Source organism: Diceros bicornis, chromosome 13, assembly GCF_020826845.1.
Source record: "Diceros bicornis minor isolate mBicDic1 chromosome 13, mDicBic1.mat.cur, whole genome shotgun sequence".
NCBI lineage: Eukaryota > Metazoa > Chordata > Mammalia > Perissodactyla > Rhinocerotidae > Diceros > Diceros bicornis.
The window spans coordinates 22,455,294-22,473,441 of record NC_080752.1 but is presented as its reverse complement, the minus strand read 5'-3'; the positions used below and the strand labels follow the sequence as shown (position 1 = coordinate 22,473,441).

The window sequence follows — 18,148 nt, the reverse complement described above, 5'->3', positions numbered from 1 at the left end:
ACCAGGCACTTCCAGGTTAAGGGGCATTCAACAAAATAACTGGCCAGTACCCTTCAAAGTGTCAAGGTCATGGAAACAGGCAAACACCGAGGATCCGTCAGTGATTGGAGAAGACGAAGGAGCCGTGGTCCCGAAACGCAGTGTGGGTCCTGGAGCAAAGGACAGTGGTGGGAAAGCTGGCAGAACTGAACACATTCTATAGGTGATAGTATTGTATCCAAGTTAGGGCCCGGTTTTGAGAATCGTGCTATGGTTATGCTAGTTGTTACCAATCGGAGAACCTGGGTGAAGGGTATATGGGAACTCTCTGTACTAATTTTCCAACTTTTCTGAAATTCTAAATTATTTCAAAATAAAAAGTTACACACAATGAGACATCACTGCACACCCACTAGTATTAATACAGACTGAAAATACCAGTGTTGGCCAGGGTGTGGAGCAACTGTAAGTTCCATACTTTGCTGGTAGAAATATAAAATGGTACAGCCACTTGGGAAAATAATCTGGCAGACCGTCATAATGTTAACTGTAAACACAGCCTAGGTCCTCTAAATTCCACTGCACCTAAGTATTTACCTGAGACAATTGAAAACACAGCCATGCAAAGACTTGTATGTTTGTAGCAGCTTATTCATAATCACTAATCCCTGCTGAGTGTCCACCACCAGGCGAATATGTAAACAGATTATGAAATGGAATACTACATAGCAATAAAAAGGAGTGAACTGTGACACATGCAACAGCGTGGAAGGATCTGAGAGTCATCATGCTGAGTGGCGGAAGCCAGGCAGAGGAGAATGCACCGTCTGGTTCCACGTACATGAAGTTCTAGGGCAGGCAAGATCAGTGACTGGAGGCAGAGCCGCTGTGGGAAGGACGGAGTGAGAAGGGGCTCGAGAGGGCTTTGCGGGAAATGGAAATGTTTGTGTCTGGGTGGAGGTGTAGCTACACAGATGTCCACATTTGTCAAAATTCATCAAACTGTACTCTGAAAGAGGATGCATTTTATTTTAAAGAAATTGTACCTCAGTAAAATTTAATTTAAAAAAAGATGGTTAAAGTTCATACATTTAAAAAAGCAAGAATACCCAGAACATTTCTGAAGAATAAAAGTAATGAAGGGGCACTAGCCCTACCAGGTGGTAAAGCATATTCAGACGCGAATAATTAAGACAGTGTGACAGCATGGAGCAGAGTAGAGCCCAGAAACGCCGTGTGGAATTCATGTGGGACACGGGCGGCTCATAAATCCCTGGGGAGGGAGGACCATTTAATAAATGAGGCTGAATCTGGAGTTTGTGCAGTACACTAGAACAAATCCTGAGGTGGTCAAAATTAGACGTAGAATAAATAAAACCATGAAAGTACTGGGGGGAGAATCCCTTTCTAACCTCAGGACTCCGAAGGCTTTTCTAAACATGACCCCAAATCCAGAAGTGACAAATAAAGGGTGCTACGTTTTTCCACGTAAAAATACAGCGTTTTTGCCCGGCAGAACCATTACAAGCAAAGCCAAAAGGCCAAAACCTGGGAGACCTATTTGCAACGAATTGTTATATGTTATATGTTATAATCATCACATTATAGACAAGAGCCTGAGGCAACACAAAGTGGTAAGAAGGAGAGAAAACGGGCCAAGGACACAAAAAGGACAGAGAAAGAAAGGTTTTTTAAAAAGTGAAAGTCCATGTATTTTTTTTTAAAGGCAAGAACCCCCAGGGCACTTCTGAAAGCGGAGAGGAACCAAGGGGAACCGGCCCCTGGGCCCTGACCCCCGACCCGGGGAGGTGTGCGCGCCCAGCAGGTGGCGCCGCCCCCGTCGTGTCCCCCGCCGCGCGCCCCTTGCCGGCGGCGAGCTGCAGCTTGTCACGTGGGCCTGTGCACGTGCAGAGAGCGTGCGCTCCAGGGCAACAGAGCCGTGTGCCTGTCTCAGAAGACGGAAAGCAAAACCTGTCGTCTGAAGTGCTGCCACCCAACTTCGACGTGCATCTCCACAGCATATTATTAAGGGAAAAAGGCCAGAGGAGAGAGCACTTAGTATGCGACGACTGTAAACACGGGGAGCTGGGCTACATGTCCTTGTCTGCTGATGCGACCACTGCCAGTGGAAGGAAACGCGTGCTGATGACCGTGGCTGTCTGGGGGCTCGTGGAGGAGAGAGACGGCCGTCCAACACACTTTTATACCATCGTATTTGTGAGCCATGTTTTACCCCTGCAAAGAAATCAGATGAAATGAATCAACGATTAAGAAAGAAGATGCTCCTTCAAGAAAAAAACAGACTGCAGCCGATGAAAGGAAACAGGCTCAACTCTTAAGTAAGAAAATTGTGAGATTTAGCATAACTTTTTGCACAAAGGGAGAAGAGGGAAATTCCAGAGCTGCCTTCTGGCTTCACAAAGAAATCGTAAGGGTACCCTTCAGAAGAGATGTCAGTTTAGATATATTGTCAGGGAAAGATGTTACTAATGGCAGACCCATCAGAATGCTGGATTTGGGGGTGATGGGTCCCACTTTCAGAAGGCCAGGTTTCGGAGAAGGCACCTTTGTGCAAACAGCATGCCCAAGAGCAGTTTTATAGCATCAGAAGGAGAACTGGGGTGGTTTCTCCCCATTCTCCACACGACGGGAGAGAAGCATCACTGAAGGTTCGCAGTGCCTGAATTTCCAAGGATGCAGCAGAGCAGGCTCGGGTGAAGGCGCCCTCTTGCTGTCCCTCCAGGAGACTCTCCTCCAGCAGCTGTGGGCCAAGCAGGGCCAGAGGCGGGAACTCCTCGGTTAACCTTGTGGAAAGACTGGCCTTCGGAGCTCAAACTCACCAAAGATCGGGGAAGACCAGAGTAGAACCTTTCTTCACAAGAACAGGCGTGGCACACGTGATGTTTTTCTTCTACATTAGGACTGAAAAAGAGGACATAATTACGTATGCAGTGGGAATGAGAACACTGTGCACATTGTTATGACAATTTATTTGAAGACTTAACAAAATGGAAAATTTCCTAGGGAATCTGAGTAGATTTAAGTCAGTGAAGGGGTCTGAGATGAGCTGGACAGGGACCAGGCTGATCAGGGCCAGCAGAGCCACTGATGCCCTGACCCCAGGCGGACCAGCTGACCCTGTGCTGACCAGCAAGGCCCAGCCCTTGTCTTGCCTTCCTAATGTCCTTGGCCACGACTGGCTCCTTAGCGGTCTTTGGACAAGAGCAAAAACGAGCCGAGGGAATCTGGTGACCTTGTGCCCGTGCCTTCTCGCTGAGCCTTGGAAACAACACAGATGGATTCTACTCTCTGGGAAACACACTCTTTTTGCTTAATTTAAGGCATTTTAAGCAAAAGCTGCCATCTTCCTAGCGCCTGTCTTAATCCATACTAGGAGGAGGACGGGGACGTAGAGCCACAGGAGAGACCCACTAGGGAGCCCTGCAGGTCCCTCCACCTCCCACTTTCCTCCACAGGGTCTGGGGGCAACAGAAGCCACCTGGATGGAACCTGGCTCTATGTCCCAGCCTCACAGGCCCTCTGAGCCTCAGTTTCCCTCTCTGCACTGCTCACCCAGCTGGTGGCCACGTGGCCCTTTCAGCCCGACTGCTGTATGCTTGCACTGCCGGCTCTTGGCTTGTCTGCACCGGAGAGAGAAGGGGAAGAGGGGGTCCCAGGCCAGGCTCACAGTCCTGTGAGTCCTGGGAGCCTCTGGCTCAGGCTCCTTCCCTAAAGATCCTGGAAGCACTGTGCTCCCACCCGCCCAGGTCTCATGGAGCCGGTGGGAACCCGGAGAAGCCACCCAAACCCCAGAGCTCAGAGCTGGGCAGGCCGGCTCGCTCACGTGGACACTGGAAGCCAGGACCTCTCCATCCTTGCTCTGCAGGTGAGAAAATGGAGGCCCGGGTGGTGGGGACAGCAGATGCCAGCCCACTACCCACACTGCTCTGAAGACACACTTCTAAACGCCCAGCACATCTCTGTCCACAGGGACTACAGAAGCAGGTACATCCAGGCTGGGCAAAGGGCTGGGATGCCGGCCTGCCCCACCAGCCGGGACAGCGGCAAGAGCGGCCACCCTCTGTGTACCGGCTTCCTCACCTGCTAAAGCAAAGGAGACAGGTGAGGGGGGTTAAGGCTCCCGCTGCACAACCTCAGTGGCGTCACCGAGCACCAGGGGTGCCTGTCGTTGTAGCAGGTAGACCCAGGGCCCAAGGTGACACAGACCCCACCCTGGGGCACGGCCAGCATGCAGGGATCTGGGCAGCCACTCAGACAGTGCCCTTGCTGCTCTCCTTCCCAGCCATCTTGGCCACTGTGCCCTGGGCCTGGGGGCCGTGGGGCGTCTCCCCTCAGGTCCACCCCTCACACTGGCGATCCCTGCTACAGGTGCCTGGAGGCTACCTCCTCCCCTGTCCCCAGCCACACAGGTGCCCAGCCCACAGTGTGTCTGGTCCAGGGGTGGGCTGAGGCACCTGCAGGGTCCGGCACGTGTGGGGGAGGCAGAGGACAGCACTTTGAGAAGGCCACCCACGGAGAGGAACTGTGGCTTGATGTCACTTGATGTGAAGGCCCTGCCCGCTTCCCAGAGCCCAGGTCTGGTGAGAACGGAGCTCTGCTCCCACAAAGGCACCCCTCCCCTCTGACGTCAGGTCCCAGAGCCCCTCGCCAGGGAAGCGCACCATGCAGGGCCCACCCCTCACCCAGCAAGGAGCACTGCCCCTCCCTGGGCCTTTGGGGGCACAACCTGAGGCTGGCTCCAGGGGCTGTGCTTTTCCTCGAGAGTTGTCACTGCAGCTGGAGAGGGAGTGGAGTCCCGGAGCCCTGAGGGAGACGTGTGGGCCGGACACCAAAACACTGGCCAGCCGGGCCCTGAGGGCCGTGGGGGCTGTCAGTGGGCAGCTGCTGCCCGGAGGCTTCTCCCTCTTTTCTTACAACCTAAAGAGCAGTCACCCCCACGTCCCCTGATCCTGCGTGCTCAGGGTCCCAGCTGCCCTCTCTAGGCCCTGACTAGTGGGACCACCTCGTCTGGAAGTCCCCATTGTCGCTTTGGGAAGTTGTGGCCTTCCCCTGCTGGGTGGAAGCGTTTCGCTGAGACAGTGAGACGTGAGCCCCCACAATGGGCTCAGAGGAGCCGCCAGGGGTGTGCCCTGGGTGGATTCACCTGGATGCCCCCTCCCCAGTAGGAGTGGGGACTAAAGTGATCCTGTGGGGGGCCAGCAGCCCGCTGGGCTCTGGGACAGGCCTGGGTGGCTCTCCAGTTACAGCAGAGGAACAGGCAGCATTTGGGGTACAGAGAGGATGAAGGCCACAGAGGCTTTGGGGACATGCTTTAGAATCAGTCTGATGCCTCCAAGCAGCACAAGAAGCCAAAACTGTCTGATATTTATTTTTCTGGAACTTTCTATTTGTGTTTGTGATATGAAATCTCCCTTTGAAAAACATTGTTTAAGTGAAAAAGTGAATGGAGTTAAAGAAGATGTGTAGTAAATAGCAACACAGCTGGTGCTCATGTCTGACGCCATTGGACACTGGCGCTTCGGACAGTGAAGTGTGTGCGTTGAAAAGGCAGCTCCAGCCAGAACTGCAGGTGCTGCGTAGAGGTCTCTCTCCTCCCTGCCTCCCTCCCGTCCTCAGGGCTAGCCCCAGTTGGACTTCCCATGTCCAGTCCCCACTGACCCAACAGGAGACCGGGAAACCGTGTTTTCCTTTCACAGAAGCGGTTCCCCAGCTCTTGCTCACAGCCATGGGCCGGGGTCTGTGCCTTGCTGGCCCCTCGTCCTTCATGCTGGCCCCTTGCCAGGCCTGGGGCTAGTCTGTGTCCATAGTCCACAGCTGGAGGGCAGGGACGGAGGGGCCCACTGCCCACCCTGCTGCCTCCGAGGCCCTCTGGACCCAGCCAGGGCGTGGGAGGAGACTCAGATCTGCAGGGAGGGGCCATCAGGCAGAGATTGACCTAGGAGTTCTAGGAAAAGGAAGGGATCAGGGTGGAGGGGTGGAAGGTGAAGTTGGTGAGCTTGGCGGGGGCTAGCCTACGTAGGGCCTGCAGGCCACAGATCCGATGGGACTCTGAGTTTCAGTAATCAGAGAGCCCGAGTTTCAATGTTTACACAAAAGGGGCTTTCCTGGCTCCCGTGACTTTGAAGTCCAGAGGGTGTGCTCACTTCAGGCAAGGCTGGGTCCAGACACTTGGAGCAAATACTCTGCCCAGGTGTCTTGCCTCTCTCAGGGGTTGGCTTCGCTCTCAGACTGGCTCTTCCCATGCAACATCTTTAGGGCGGCAGCAGCTGGAAGTCTGCCCCTGCCACCAGAGCAATTCCCCTTCCCACAAACCTCAGCAAAGGCCTTGAGGTCAAAGCGATGGGTCCTACTAGCCAGGCCCGGGAGCCCCGCCAACCCCTGGGCAGGGTGTGTGAGCCCCACCAAGACCCCCACAGACCGAGGCCAGAAAAAGGGGGTTCCCAAAGGAAATGGAGGTGCTAGTGCTGGAAGTGGGGAGGGGGGAGGTGGGTGCTACCCGCCCACGCAGCTCACTGTGCTCCTTCTCCCTCTGGACGACCCCCTCCTCTTTCGCCTCAAGAGAAGAAAAGTCTGGCTGCACCCCAGCAGCCGCCTCCACCTCTGCACAGCCCAGGCTCCTTCCTCTGGTCTCCAGTGGGGCTGCCTAGGAAGCTGGCTTCAGCCAGAAGTGGGGGGCTGCCTGTTCTGGCCTGCCTCTACCTCGCCTCTGGGGGCCCTGGAAGAGAGCAGTGAAGGGAAGGCCTTTGGGATGTGTGAAGCCTGAGCAGTGCGCTGGGTGTTCCTGTGCATGGGAGGGGGGATCTACGCTGATGGTGGGCAGCGGCTTAAAGGCGGGCCAGCTGGGCTCTGGTCTTTGTGGTCCTGGCCTTGTGCCCTTTCTGGTGGGCTGGAGGCCGTCAGTGCCATGCTCAGCTACCTGGGGAAGGTGGGTGCTGACCCTCAACCCCCTCATCCTTTCCCCTTAATGGGGCAGAGATGACAGCAGCCCCAATGCTCACACAAACCCCATTAGCCCTCATACTTCTGGGCAGGCAGCTTGCCAGGGCTCTCGCTGGGGGCTCTCAGGGCTGGTGGATCCAGGATCAGAGATGGACTGTCTCTGTGGGGCAAGGGGCTGGAATCCTTTCACTTTCCTCATAGGCTGTGGCTGGCAGCAGTGGGGTTCCAGCCCCTCCGCAGAGCCAAGCCCTAGGACTGGGCCTCCATAGGACTAGAGAGGGAGTCCCCACGGCCGTTGACAGGGGCAGCTGCAGAGGTGGGTGTGACGGCTGACGTGGGGTGAAGGTTGGGGCCCCTCGTGGTCTCTGGAGACAGTTCCTTGGCTTCATCAGCCCAGATCTCTCAGGTGGGAAGTAGGACTTGCTCACATCTGCCCTCCTGAACCGTGCTGCAGCTCAGCGGATCTCGTACCTGGAACCTGGAGCACAGCCCTCGCCCCACCCTCATCTGCTCTTGGCCCAAAGTAGGCAAGATGCCCTGGACGCACGACATGCCCAGCTGAGGGGGACTGCAGAGCCCTCAGCCCCATGGCTGGCCCTTCCACTCGGCCAGGAGCTGCCCTGACCAGGAAAAGCTCAGCAATGGTGAGCCCCCAGCCCCAGAACAGGCTCAGGGCATCCACCAGACTCCCCAGGGAGGCCTCAGGCTGGATCGAACTGGATTTCCACCCTGCCAGCGGCACAAAGCCCTGAAGACTCCTCTCTTCTCTGGAGCGGACTGGCGGATTGGTCACCCAGCTGTCCTCAGGCCTAGAGATGCCATGGGGCCCCTTACCCCCGGCACTGTCGCCTGGGTGGGTGCCCCTTCCCCTTGGGGCAGAGTGGCTGTAGCTGCCTCAGGCTTCCACTGGAACCCAATGAGTGAGCTGGCCAATGCCCTGGGGAGCTCGGGGTGGGGATGTGAGGTCCCTAGGTCACCATCATTTTCTGCTTTCTGGGGGGAGCTCCCAAGTCCCCCACATAGCTGGGACAGGAGTGCGGGCCCAGGGCCCTCCCTGCCTGATGGGAAGGGAGAAGCCAACGCGCTGCCAGGGAGTGCCCCCCCAAACCTTCACCCCTAACTCTTCCCCACTAGGGGCAGAGGCCTGGGGAGACCCTGCTCAGGGTCCCAATTAGCTGGAGAGGCCTGGTGTTGGGGGCAGGGTCCTCTAGACCAACTAATGAGGCATGCTGGGGCTGTTGGGGGGCTTCTGACCCTTGGCTTCAGGCTCTGATAAAGGCCTCGAGATCTGGCACTGATCTGGAATTTTGGGGGATGACCAATAATTAGTGAGGCTGGGGATGGGAGTGGGTGCTCCATGGGTGGGTATGTGGGGACCAAAGACCCAGTGAGGACTGCAGCTCACCTGGCCCTTCCTCTCCTGTGAGAACAGGACCTGGAAGGTGCCACAGGAGCCCAGAGTCCACAGCGCGGTTGCTGTCCAGGACACCAAGCTGTCCCTCAACCAGAGGCATGCTCACTGCACGTGAGACACTCCTGCTTCATGTCCAGTGATGTCAAGCATGCGGGGCCAGGTATCCGCTAGCCCTGGAAGGGTGTCTTGAGCGCTCCGTGGTCTAGGCAGGGATGGGATCAAGGGGCTAGGGTCTTGGGGCTCGTCCTGAAGACAAGAGTGGGCAAAAGTGTGTCCCTCCTTCCCCAGGCGGTGCTGCCCACCCACTGCACCAGATGGGCTTGTTGGGGGTCTGTTCCCTTTGTCCAGCCCTGACCCCCTTCTCAGGCCGTCGGGCTGGCTACTCCAGAGCCATATCTGCAGGGGGAAGAGTAAAGGATGAATCAGAGCAGAGGGTGGTCTGCCCTGTAGCTGCCTCTTTTGTGCGCAGTGAATAAAGTTTTCACCAAAGGAAGCCTCATCTCTCGGTGCCCCCGCCGCCCCTGGATCGGCGCTGTCCAACTCTAAAGGGGCAGAAGCCCTAAGGGCGAAGGAGGGTTGCCATCCTCGCCCCCTCCCCGTCAGGGTAGTCGAGACCCTTACTTTGGGCCCCTACCGCGGGTCTCGGATGGGGCAGACCCAGGGTCCTGCGCGCTCCAGGCTGCTGCCTCCTCTCCCCATCAGGAGGCACGGCGTCCCGGACTGGCATGGCCAAGGACAGTCGCGGAGCTGCCCTCGGGTGCCACGACTCGGGACCACAGCCCTTGGGAAAGCCTCGGAAAAACCGGGCGGGGGAGAGCTAGGGGCGGGGATCCGCTCACACAGCGAGAAACGGAGAGGTGGATGGACCGCTCGGTGCCTGCTCGCACTCATCCCGTCCCTACGGCACGGCCGGGGGCGGGGGTCGCAAGGCCGCACCCCACCTCGGAGCTCCGCCCTGCAGGGGGCCGCGGGCCAGCGAGGGTTAAGGAAGGCGGGGCGTGGGGCGGCCCCGCCTCCGCCGCCGCGCCGGGTCCGAGCGCGCACGAGGCTCGGGGGCGGGTCGGAGCGGGTGCGGCGGAGGGCGCGGCGCGGCGCGGCGGGCGAGCGCGGGGAGCGGCGGCGGCGCGGCCCTCGTGACCCACCGCCCGCGCCCGCGAGCCCGCGCCCCGCCGCGCCCGGCCCAGCCGCAGGATGCGCGCCCCGCCGCCGCCGCTGCTGCTGCTGCTGCTGGCCGCCTGCGCGCCGCCCCCCTGCGGCGCGGCTGCCCCGACGCCGCCGGGCTGGGAGCCGGCGGCCGACGCGCCCTGGTGCCCCTACAAGGTGCTGCCCGAGGGCCCCGAGGCGGGCGGCGGGCGCCTGTGCTTCCGCAGCCCAGCGCGCGGCTTCCGCTGCCAGGCGCCCGGCTGCGCGGCGCACGCCTCGGCCGGCCGCTCGCTGCGCGCCAGCGTCCTGCGCAACCGCAGCGTGCTGCTGCAGTGGCGCCTGGCGCCGGCCGAGGCGCGCCGCGTGCGCGCCTTCGCGCTCAACTGCTCGTGGCGCGGAGCCTACACGCGCTTCCCGTGCGAGCGCGTGCTCCTGGGCGCCTCCTGCCGCGACTACCTGCTGCCCGACGTGCACGACGGCGTGCGCTACCGCCTGTGCCTGCAGCCGCTGCCGCTGCGCGCCGAGCCCGCCGCCGCCACCGTCCCGGAGCCTGCGGGGTCCGCCGAGTGCGTGGAGTTCGCCGCCGAGCCAGCCAGCATGCGGGAGATCGTGGTGGCCATGACGGCGGTGGGCGGCTCCATCTGCGTCATGCTTGTGGTTATCTGCCTGCTCGTGGCCTACATCACCGAGAACCTCATGCACCCGGCCTTCGGGCGCCCAGGCCTGCGCAGGCAGCCCTGAAGCGCGAGGCGGCCCGCCCACCGGGGCTCCGCCTGCCCGACAAGTGCGCGGGAGGCCCCAGGCCCTCCAGCCCGCTCTCCCTTCCGCGTTCCTGCTCCCTCCTAGGATCTCCACGCAAGGCTTGCTGGAGACGGATAGGGCACCAGCCGGCCGCGCCAGGAACTTGAAGTCATCGCACGACCTTCCTAGCTGCACATCGACTTCCCAGATTCCAACTCGGGACTAGCCCTTGGGCCTGCGCAGAGGTGCCAGCCGCGACCGGGGCTCTCCCCGCTTTCCAGAGGCCTTTATAGAGGCCACCAGGACGTAGAGCCCCTTCTAGCAAGAGCCATTGCCACCCTTGGGTGGTCACTCTTCTCCTCCAGCCTGTGCTGCGTTGGAAGAACCAGGCTGTCGTCATTGCTGGTCACTGTGTGCTTTGCCGGCTTGAGGGCCCCCTTGGAACCTGTGCTCTCCCCTCCCCACCCCCGTGGGCTTAGGTTAGCTTCGTGCCTTAGTATCTCGGGCCCACTGGTGGAGCCAACCACCCGTCCCATGCTGTCCAAGGGGGTCTGTGGCCCTGAGACTGGCTGGCTTGTGGGTGGTTCCAGCCAGAGCCCCCTGGGGACCCCACTTCAAGATGTGCAGGAGCGTCTGGTGCGGGTAAGCAGAGTCCTGTGGTGTTTCCCTTCGGGGGTGTCTGAGCAGCTGGGAGCCATGAGGTAGCTCGGCAGGCGGGGCCCATCGGCCAGCTGCTGTGTCCCGGGGGGAGTGTTCTCTGACTTCTGGGGAAGCTGACAGTTTTCCAGGGCTGGGTTACCCCCACTTCCTTTTGTGTGTGCTACCTTGACTGAGGACTTTCTGTGGCCAGTGGGGGCAGGTGGCTGGGAAGAGGGGGCCTGGTCCGAAAGGACAGTGTTGCATCTAGAGAGTAGAAGAACAGATGCCAGCTTTGCCCAGCAGGACCTTCCACTGTGGTCTGGATGCCAAGCCTCAGCCACAGCATGACAGACAGCACCACCCCAGCTCCTCCTCAAGCTGGTGGTTGGGATTCCAGGATCTGGTCAGACATGCTGCTGCCCACCTACAGACCCATGGTGGACTGAAGGCTGATCTTGCTCCTCTCCGGGCAGACCTGAGTACCCTGGCCAGGGTTGCTTCTTGTGCTGACCACCTGGTGATGCCAGACGCTGGGAGGGGTGCGGCACACCCAGCTCTCTGTGAGCCCCTGGCTGTGACCACCCTGGACCTGGCGCTTCTGGAGTCACTGTGGTTAACCTGTCCCCACCCTCACCCCAGTGGCCACCAGCGATCTCAGGTCCTGGGTTGTGCCCCCACAGTGCCCATTCCCCCCATTTTGTCTTTGCTCTGCCCGCCCTTGGCGTGGCGCTGGTCACGTGTGAGCCTGGCACCAATGTCTGTCTAAATGTCCATCATTCTTAGATCAAAACCACTGTCTTGTGTGCTTATTCAAGAAGTGGGAGAGAAGGGCACGGAGTGAGAAGGAAGGGGGGACCCCTTGCTCCCCAGCTCCTCTAAGCTCCTCGAGCATCAGCCCAGTGGCTGACCCTGGACCCTTTGCCCGGTCAGGTGGCGTCAGTCCCAGGTCAGGTGCACAGGCACTCTGTCCTTGCCGTTTTCTGGCAGAGGGACAGACAGGGTGTCCCACTGCTGGTCTGCCCACCCTCAGACCTTGGGAGAGGATCTCTGTTGGGTCTACTGTGCTGGGCGGGGGTAGGGGTTTCGGGTTCGGCACGTGCTGCAGCTAGAAATAGCCCAGTCTCACGGGTGACCCACTTGAGCTGTGACAAGCAGTAATTAGGCGGTTCTAGGAGGGCCCCCTCCCCGGCCTGGGCCTCCCCATGCAGTGCTAGGGCTGGGGAGTGGGGGACAGGGTAACGTGGGGCCTCTGTCTGTGGCATTCACTGGATTGCCACCTGCCCTCCTGCCTGGGCCCTCCCCCACTTAGGCTGTCCTTGAGATCCAGGAGCTGTGACCCTGAGGAGCCAGACAGCTGGGGGCGTGCCAGGCTCTGAGGAGTGACTCATCCCCTGGAGAGGTGGGAGTGCAGCGATGTGTCTAGACAGCCGGGGGCATGAGTGGGAGGGGTTCCACCTCCAGCAGCCTCCATCCTGGCTCCCTGGGGGCCCCTTGCCTGCTGAGACCCCGGGCCACCTGTGAAGTGTGCTCAGGTGTCTTCCGTGAGGGCAGAAGTGGGACCCCTTGGCAGCCCTGGTCTGAGGTGCCCTGGTGTCCATCCTCTAGCTCCTGGGGGCAGTCAGTTTCCAGAGCTGGGGCTACATGGTCCTGCTGGAGCCATGGCGAGGTTTCCTGAGGCCTTCCTTTTCCTCTGCCCCCTCCCCCTGGCCCTCCCCCTGATTTGGGGTCCCGTTTGTGGGCTGGAGCTCAGGCCAGCTAGAGCCACAGGCCTGTCTTATCAGCCGATTCTTCATTTCCTGCAGCACTGATCAGCCTTCTGCTCCAGAGATGCCTCTTCAGGGCTCTGTTCCAGGGGCTTGTTGGAGGCCCGGAGTCCAGCTTTGGGTCTGCAGAGGTGGGGCTGAGCAGCCCAGCCCCAGCATGATCCAGTCATGAGCCCTGGCCTGGGAGACAGTCTGGAGCTGGTGTCCAGGCAGAGCCCTTATGCTTCTGAGCTCACGGCCATCCCCACAGCTGCTCTTCCGCAGGTGGCCCCACCATCCTCCGAGGGGTGCAGGGGACACCCAGGCTCCTCCCCCACCTTGGCCCACCAGTCCACCTGAAAGATTGGCAGTGCACCTTGTCCAGGACATTTCCTTCTCCATCCTCCTCGAGGGGCCTGTCCCTCCTTCCTTCCCCACTCTTATCATGGTCTCTGCTCTCCTGGTTATCTCAGTGGCTTCCGTGTGCCTCATTCGTTGGTTGAGACTGCTTTTCTCCCTGGTGCCTGAAAATACTTAAGCTTATAATTTTCTGTCATGGAAGAGAAGTAACTCTGCTCTGATTCCGAAACACTGAGGGGCTGCCTGGGCTCTCGTCCTGGCTCTGCATTTTAAGAGCCATGCAGCCTTTCAGTGCCTCAGTTTCCCCATCTGTAAAATGGAAATAGTGATAGGACCTAACTCACAGGTAGAGATAAATTGTAGCCATTGTTATTCGTATCTTTGCCATGACTTGAGGTGCTCTCTGGGCCAAGACCCCCAGGGCTACGTCCCCAGCCTGACCCTCCTCCAGCTCCAGGCACGTGGCCCTTGAAATTCTCACTGTCTTGGCTTCTGTGTGCAAAATAGAACTCCGACTCCCTGCTCACCCCCCAAACCTCATCCAGACCTGATCCGCAGCACATGTTCCTCGTTTAGCCAACGGGAATAATCCACAATCGTTCTGTGAACGTGTGCTGAATGCCCCCGCGTGGCCAGCTCTGGGGACCCAGCAGTGACACCAGGATGCAGGATACGGGATACAGACCTGCCTGCCCAGGCCCCTCCCCACGGCCCCCGGCAGCTGCTTGCTCCTCTGGTCTCAGGCCACTTTGGAGAAGCCAGTTTACTCAGCGCTGGCTGGGTGGCGGGGTGGGGTGACATGACACCAAGTGCAGCAGGCAGGATCAAGGGCAGATAGAGGAGACATTTCTCTCCGGGATTGTGGGGCTGGCGTTTCCCTGGTGATCTCAGGGTGGGGGCAGGGCTGTTGGGCAGGGCGGGGCATAGCCAGGGAGCTGCTGGAGACCCTGACCTGGGGGATGAGTAATTTGGCTACTTCAGCCTGAGTCTAGACCTGGGTCCCTGACACCCAGAGCCTCCTGCAACCACGTCTCTGGAGACTGGCTGAGTGCCCTTGGGGAGCGCTGGCTGAGAGGGGGCAGTGTGGTCCATTCCAGGGAGGGGGACTGGCTCCACCTCTGAAGGCAGGAGTGTCGGAGCTACTCACTACCTCTTTCTTTTAAGGAGTCATTGGTGCAGCTCGTTCCCCAGGTTTTCCCCCGGTTAATTTTCTTTTAGAAATCTATCCTTTTTTTTTTTTAACTTTATTTATTTATTTTTGCCCACAAAGCCCCAGTAGATAGTTGTACGTGACAGTTGCACATCCTTCTAGTTGCTGTATGTGGGACACGGCCTCAGCGTGGCCGGAGAAGCAGTGCGTTGGTGCGCGCCCGGGATCCGAACCCGGGCCGCCAGTAGCGGCGCGTGCGCACTTAACCACTAAGCCACGGGGCCGGCCCTTATCCTTTTTTTTTTTTTAATATTTTATTTATTTATTTTTCCCCCCCAAAGCCCCAGCAGATTGTCGTTTGTCACAGTTGCACATCCCTCCAGTCGCTGCATGTGGGACGCGGCCCCAGCGCGGCCGGAGAAGCGGTGCATCGCTGCTCACCCGGGATCCAAACCCCGGGCCGCCAGCAGCAGAGTGCGCGTACCCAACCGCCAAGCCACGGGGCCAGCCCTGCCCTTATCTTTTTATTTCTAAGTTGTATCAGCAGTCTTCAAATCTTCATTTTTTCCAATGATCTTAGTAAAGCTTTTTTCCCCGTGTCTGTTGCAAGGTGTTCTTTCACAACTTTTATCATCTTCTAACTCCATTTAGCTTGTGATGAAATGCTCAGTTTTTCTCTTTTTTCTGGCATGCCTTCTTTATCTGCAGGGATGTTATATGCTTCTTATTCTGTTTTTCCCTTGGTATGTCTGTGTGTGATTCAGTGGCTTCAACTGGTCACACATAACCGAGCTGGGCCTCCCTACTCAAGGGTGGGGAGTAGGGGGCGAGACAGCTCCCTCATGCCTGCCCCAGCTCTGCCGTCATCTGTGTTCAATAAGCAGCCTGTTCTTCCCCTCCCCCGCTGTTATCTGGACTGTTTCCTTCCTTTGCGCCTGGCAGCTCTATCCGTCTGCTCAATTTGGATTCTGGTCCAACAGGTTCTTCCCACGCCCACCCGTCTTCCTCATCCTGTCTTCCTCATCGGCTCGGACTCAGAGGTGTCCTCATTATGGCCATTTTTTTTTTTTTTATTTTTTTGGTGAGGAAGATCAGCCCTGAGCTAACAGCCACGCCAACCTTTTTTTGCTGAGGAAGACTGGCCCTGGGCTAACATCTGTGCCTATCTTCCTCCACTTTATGTGGGACGCCACCACAGCATGGCCTGACAAGCGGTGCGTCGGTGCACGCCCGGGATCTGAACCTGGGCCGCCAGCAGGCACTTAACCGCTACGCCACGGGGCCAGCCCTGTGTATGGCCACTTTCTAATTTACGTCGGTTGTGCTGTTGACTTTCTGTTTTTATTTTTCCTCAACACCATGTCCTTGAGGTTTATCAATGGTGCAGTATGCAAAAATGTTTTTCTTTTTGTGAGGAAGATTGTCCCTGAGCTACATCTGTACCAATCTTCCTCTATTTTGTATGTGGGACGCCGCCACAGCATGGTTGATGAGTGGTGCATAGGTCTGCACCCTGGATCCGAACCCTTGAACCTCGGGCCACCGAAGCAGAGTGCGGGAACTTAAGCACTACACCACAGGGCCGGCCCCTATTTCATCATTTCTGTCCGTCACATGCGGTTTCTAGTGCATGCAGCCGCCATCGTCACTTGCCCTGGCCCCTGGGAAGAACTCGGGGAGCTGCAGTGTTTCCGTGAAAACCCTCCCACCCTCCTCAGGGGCCTGTGCAAGAACCTCTTGGTGAGGGACAGGGGTCTCAGGGACATGAGACTGAATTTCGCCAGCATTGTCCATTTGTTCCTAACGGCTGAAGCAGTTAACACTCCTGCCAGCAGTGCAGGTGGGTTTTTATTTCCCTGATTTCTCACCAACACTGTATCATCCAATTTTCTAGCTTCTGCCAATCTGATGGCTGCGTAACCCAATTTTAACTGAATTTGCTTTCTTCTGATTACTGGAGAGATTGCGCATCACTATTCTTATTAGTCATTTCAATTTCCCCTGTACGCACTGCTTATTCATATTCTTTGTACTTTTTTTTTTCTTTTTTGGTGAGGAAGATTGGCCCTGAGCTAATATCTGTGCTATCTCTTTTGTATGCGGGATGCTGCCACAGCATGGCTTGATGGGTGGTATGTAGGTCTGCGCCTGGGATCTGAACCTGTGAACCCCAGGCCGCTTAAGTGAGAGCACGTGAACTTAACCACTACGCCACTGGGCTGGCCCCTATACATTTTTCCATTGCTTTTTCCTCTTGATTTTCAAGAGTTCCACAAATATTCTAGATCAGCACTGTTCCACAGGACTTTCTGAAATTATGGAAGTGTTCATCTGTGCTTTATTAGTTTCCTAGGGCTGCTGTAACATATTACCACAAACTGAGGGGCTTAAAGCAACAGAAACGTACTCTCTCTCAGTTCTGGAGACTTGACGTCTGAAATCAAGGTGTCATCAGGATTGGTTCCTCATGAAGACTCTGAGGGAAAATTGGTTTCATGCCTCTCTCCAGCTTCTGGTGTTGCCAGCAATCTTTGGGGTTCTTTGGCTTGTGGATGCTCCAGTCTCCAAAGACGCCTGTCATGTGGCTTTCTCCTCTCTGAATGTCTCCTCCTTGTCTCTGTGTGCGAATTTCCTTCTCCTTTCTCTTATAAAGACACTACTCACGGGCCGGCCCTGCGGCTTAGCAGTTAAGTGCGCGCGCTCCACTACTGGTGGCCCGGGTGCGGATCCCAGGTGCGCACCAATACACCACTTCTCCGGCCATGCTGAGGCCGTGTCCCACATACAGCAACTAGAAGGATGTGCAGCTATGACATACAACTATCTACTGGGGCTTTGGGGAGAAAAAAGGAGGAGGATTGGCAACAGATGTTAGCTCTTCCTCAGCAAAAAGAGGAGGATTAGCAGGGATGTTAGCTCAGGGCTGATCTTCCTCTCACACACACACACACACACACAAAAAGACACCACTCACTGGATTATCGCTTTCATTCATTATGACCTCATCTTAATTTGATTACATGTGCAAAGACTCTATTTCCAAATAAGGTCACATTCACAGGTACTGAGGGTTAGGACTTCAACGTATTCTTTCAGTGAACTGCAAAAGAGTTCCTAGACCCAATTTCTGTGTGTGTGTGCGCGCGTACGCGCATACCCTTCCCCACACCAACAAGCAGTTCTGGGACATCAGCAGGGTATCTGAGAATTCAACTCAATTCTGACACTAGAAGGTACCCAGAGATAGAGTAAGATTCCACAGCAAGAGGGCTCAGTCCCACAAGACTGCCCTCCACTTCAGACGCGAGTCGCAAGCCCAGGTTGTTGCCTGTGCTTCTGACCAACTGGCTGTATAAATCAAAGGTTTGCATGACCCCCTTCTTTGCTAGAACAGCTCACAAAACTCAAGAAAATGGCTGACAAAACTTGTACTAGATTACCGATTTATTACGAAGGACATTAAAGGATAGGAATCAACAGCCAGATGAAGAGATACACAGAGCGAAGTCCTGAACAAAGGAGCTTCTGTAATTGACCACCAACTGTTGATTCAACATCAAGCCCCACCCGTCTTCCCCAGAAACTAGGGGGTGGGACTGCAAGTTCCAACCCTCTGATCACGGCTGGTTCCCCTGGCAACCAGCCCCTACCCTTGGGTGGGGTACAAAAGTCACCTCATTAACATAAGACACCTTTACCACTCTCGACACTGAGGAAATTCCAAGGGTTTTGGGAGCTGTGAGCCAGGAACTGTGGATGAAGACTAAATATGTATGAGAAATATATTTTGGTCATCTGAATGACCAAATTTCTTATAAATCACAATATCACACAAACAATTCAATCCACAGTAGACACTAGTCTACTAGTCAGTGGCTACTGACTAGTCATATGTGGATACTGAGGACTTGAAATGTTGCTAGTGTAACTGAGAAACTGCATTTTTAATTTTAATTAAACTACAGTTTAAATAGCCATATATGTTTAGCGGGTACTGTATTGAACAGCACAGTTCTAGAC

At 56.9% G+C, this 18,148-nt stretch overlaps 1 protein-coding gene and 1 long non-coding RNA gene across 2 annotated transcripts; one reads left to right on the top strand and one right to left on the bottom strand.

Annotated features, from left to right (window-relative positions):
• Nucleotides 1-1,821: 1,821 nt before the first annotated feature.
• On the bottom strand, nt 1,822-9,263 carry LOC131412711 (uncharacterized). The gene is made up of 3 exons (XR_009221833.1): nt 3,553-9,263; nt 2,820-2,890; nt 1,822-2,214 (listed from the first exon to the last, which is right to left on the bottom strand). It is a non-coding gene; the product is annotated as an uncharacterized LOC131412711 (long non-coding RNA).
• Nucleotides 9,264-9,483: 220 nt separating this feature from the next.
• Nucleotides 9,484-13,221, top strand: FNDC10 (fibronectin type III domain containing 10). The gene has a single exon (XM_058552655.1). The coding sequence runs from the start codon at nt 9,545-9,547 to the stop codon at nt 10,235-10,237; it is 693 nt and encodes a 230-aa protein (XP_058408638.1). The 5' UTR covers nt 9,484-9,544; the 3' UTR covers nt 10,238-13,221.
• The last annotated feature ends 4,927 nt before the right edge of the window (nt 13,222-18,148 follow it).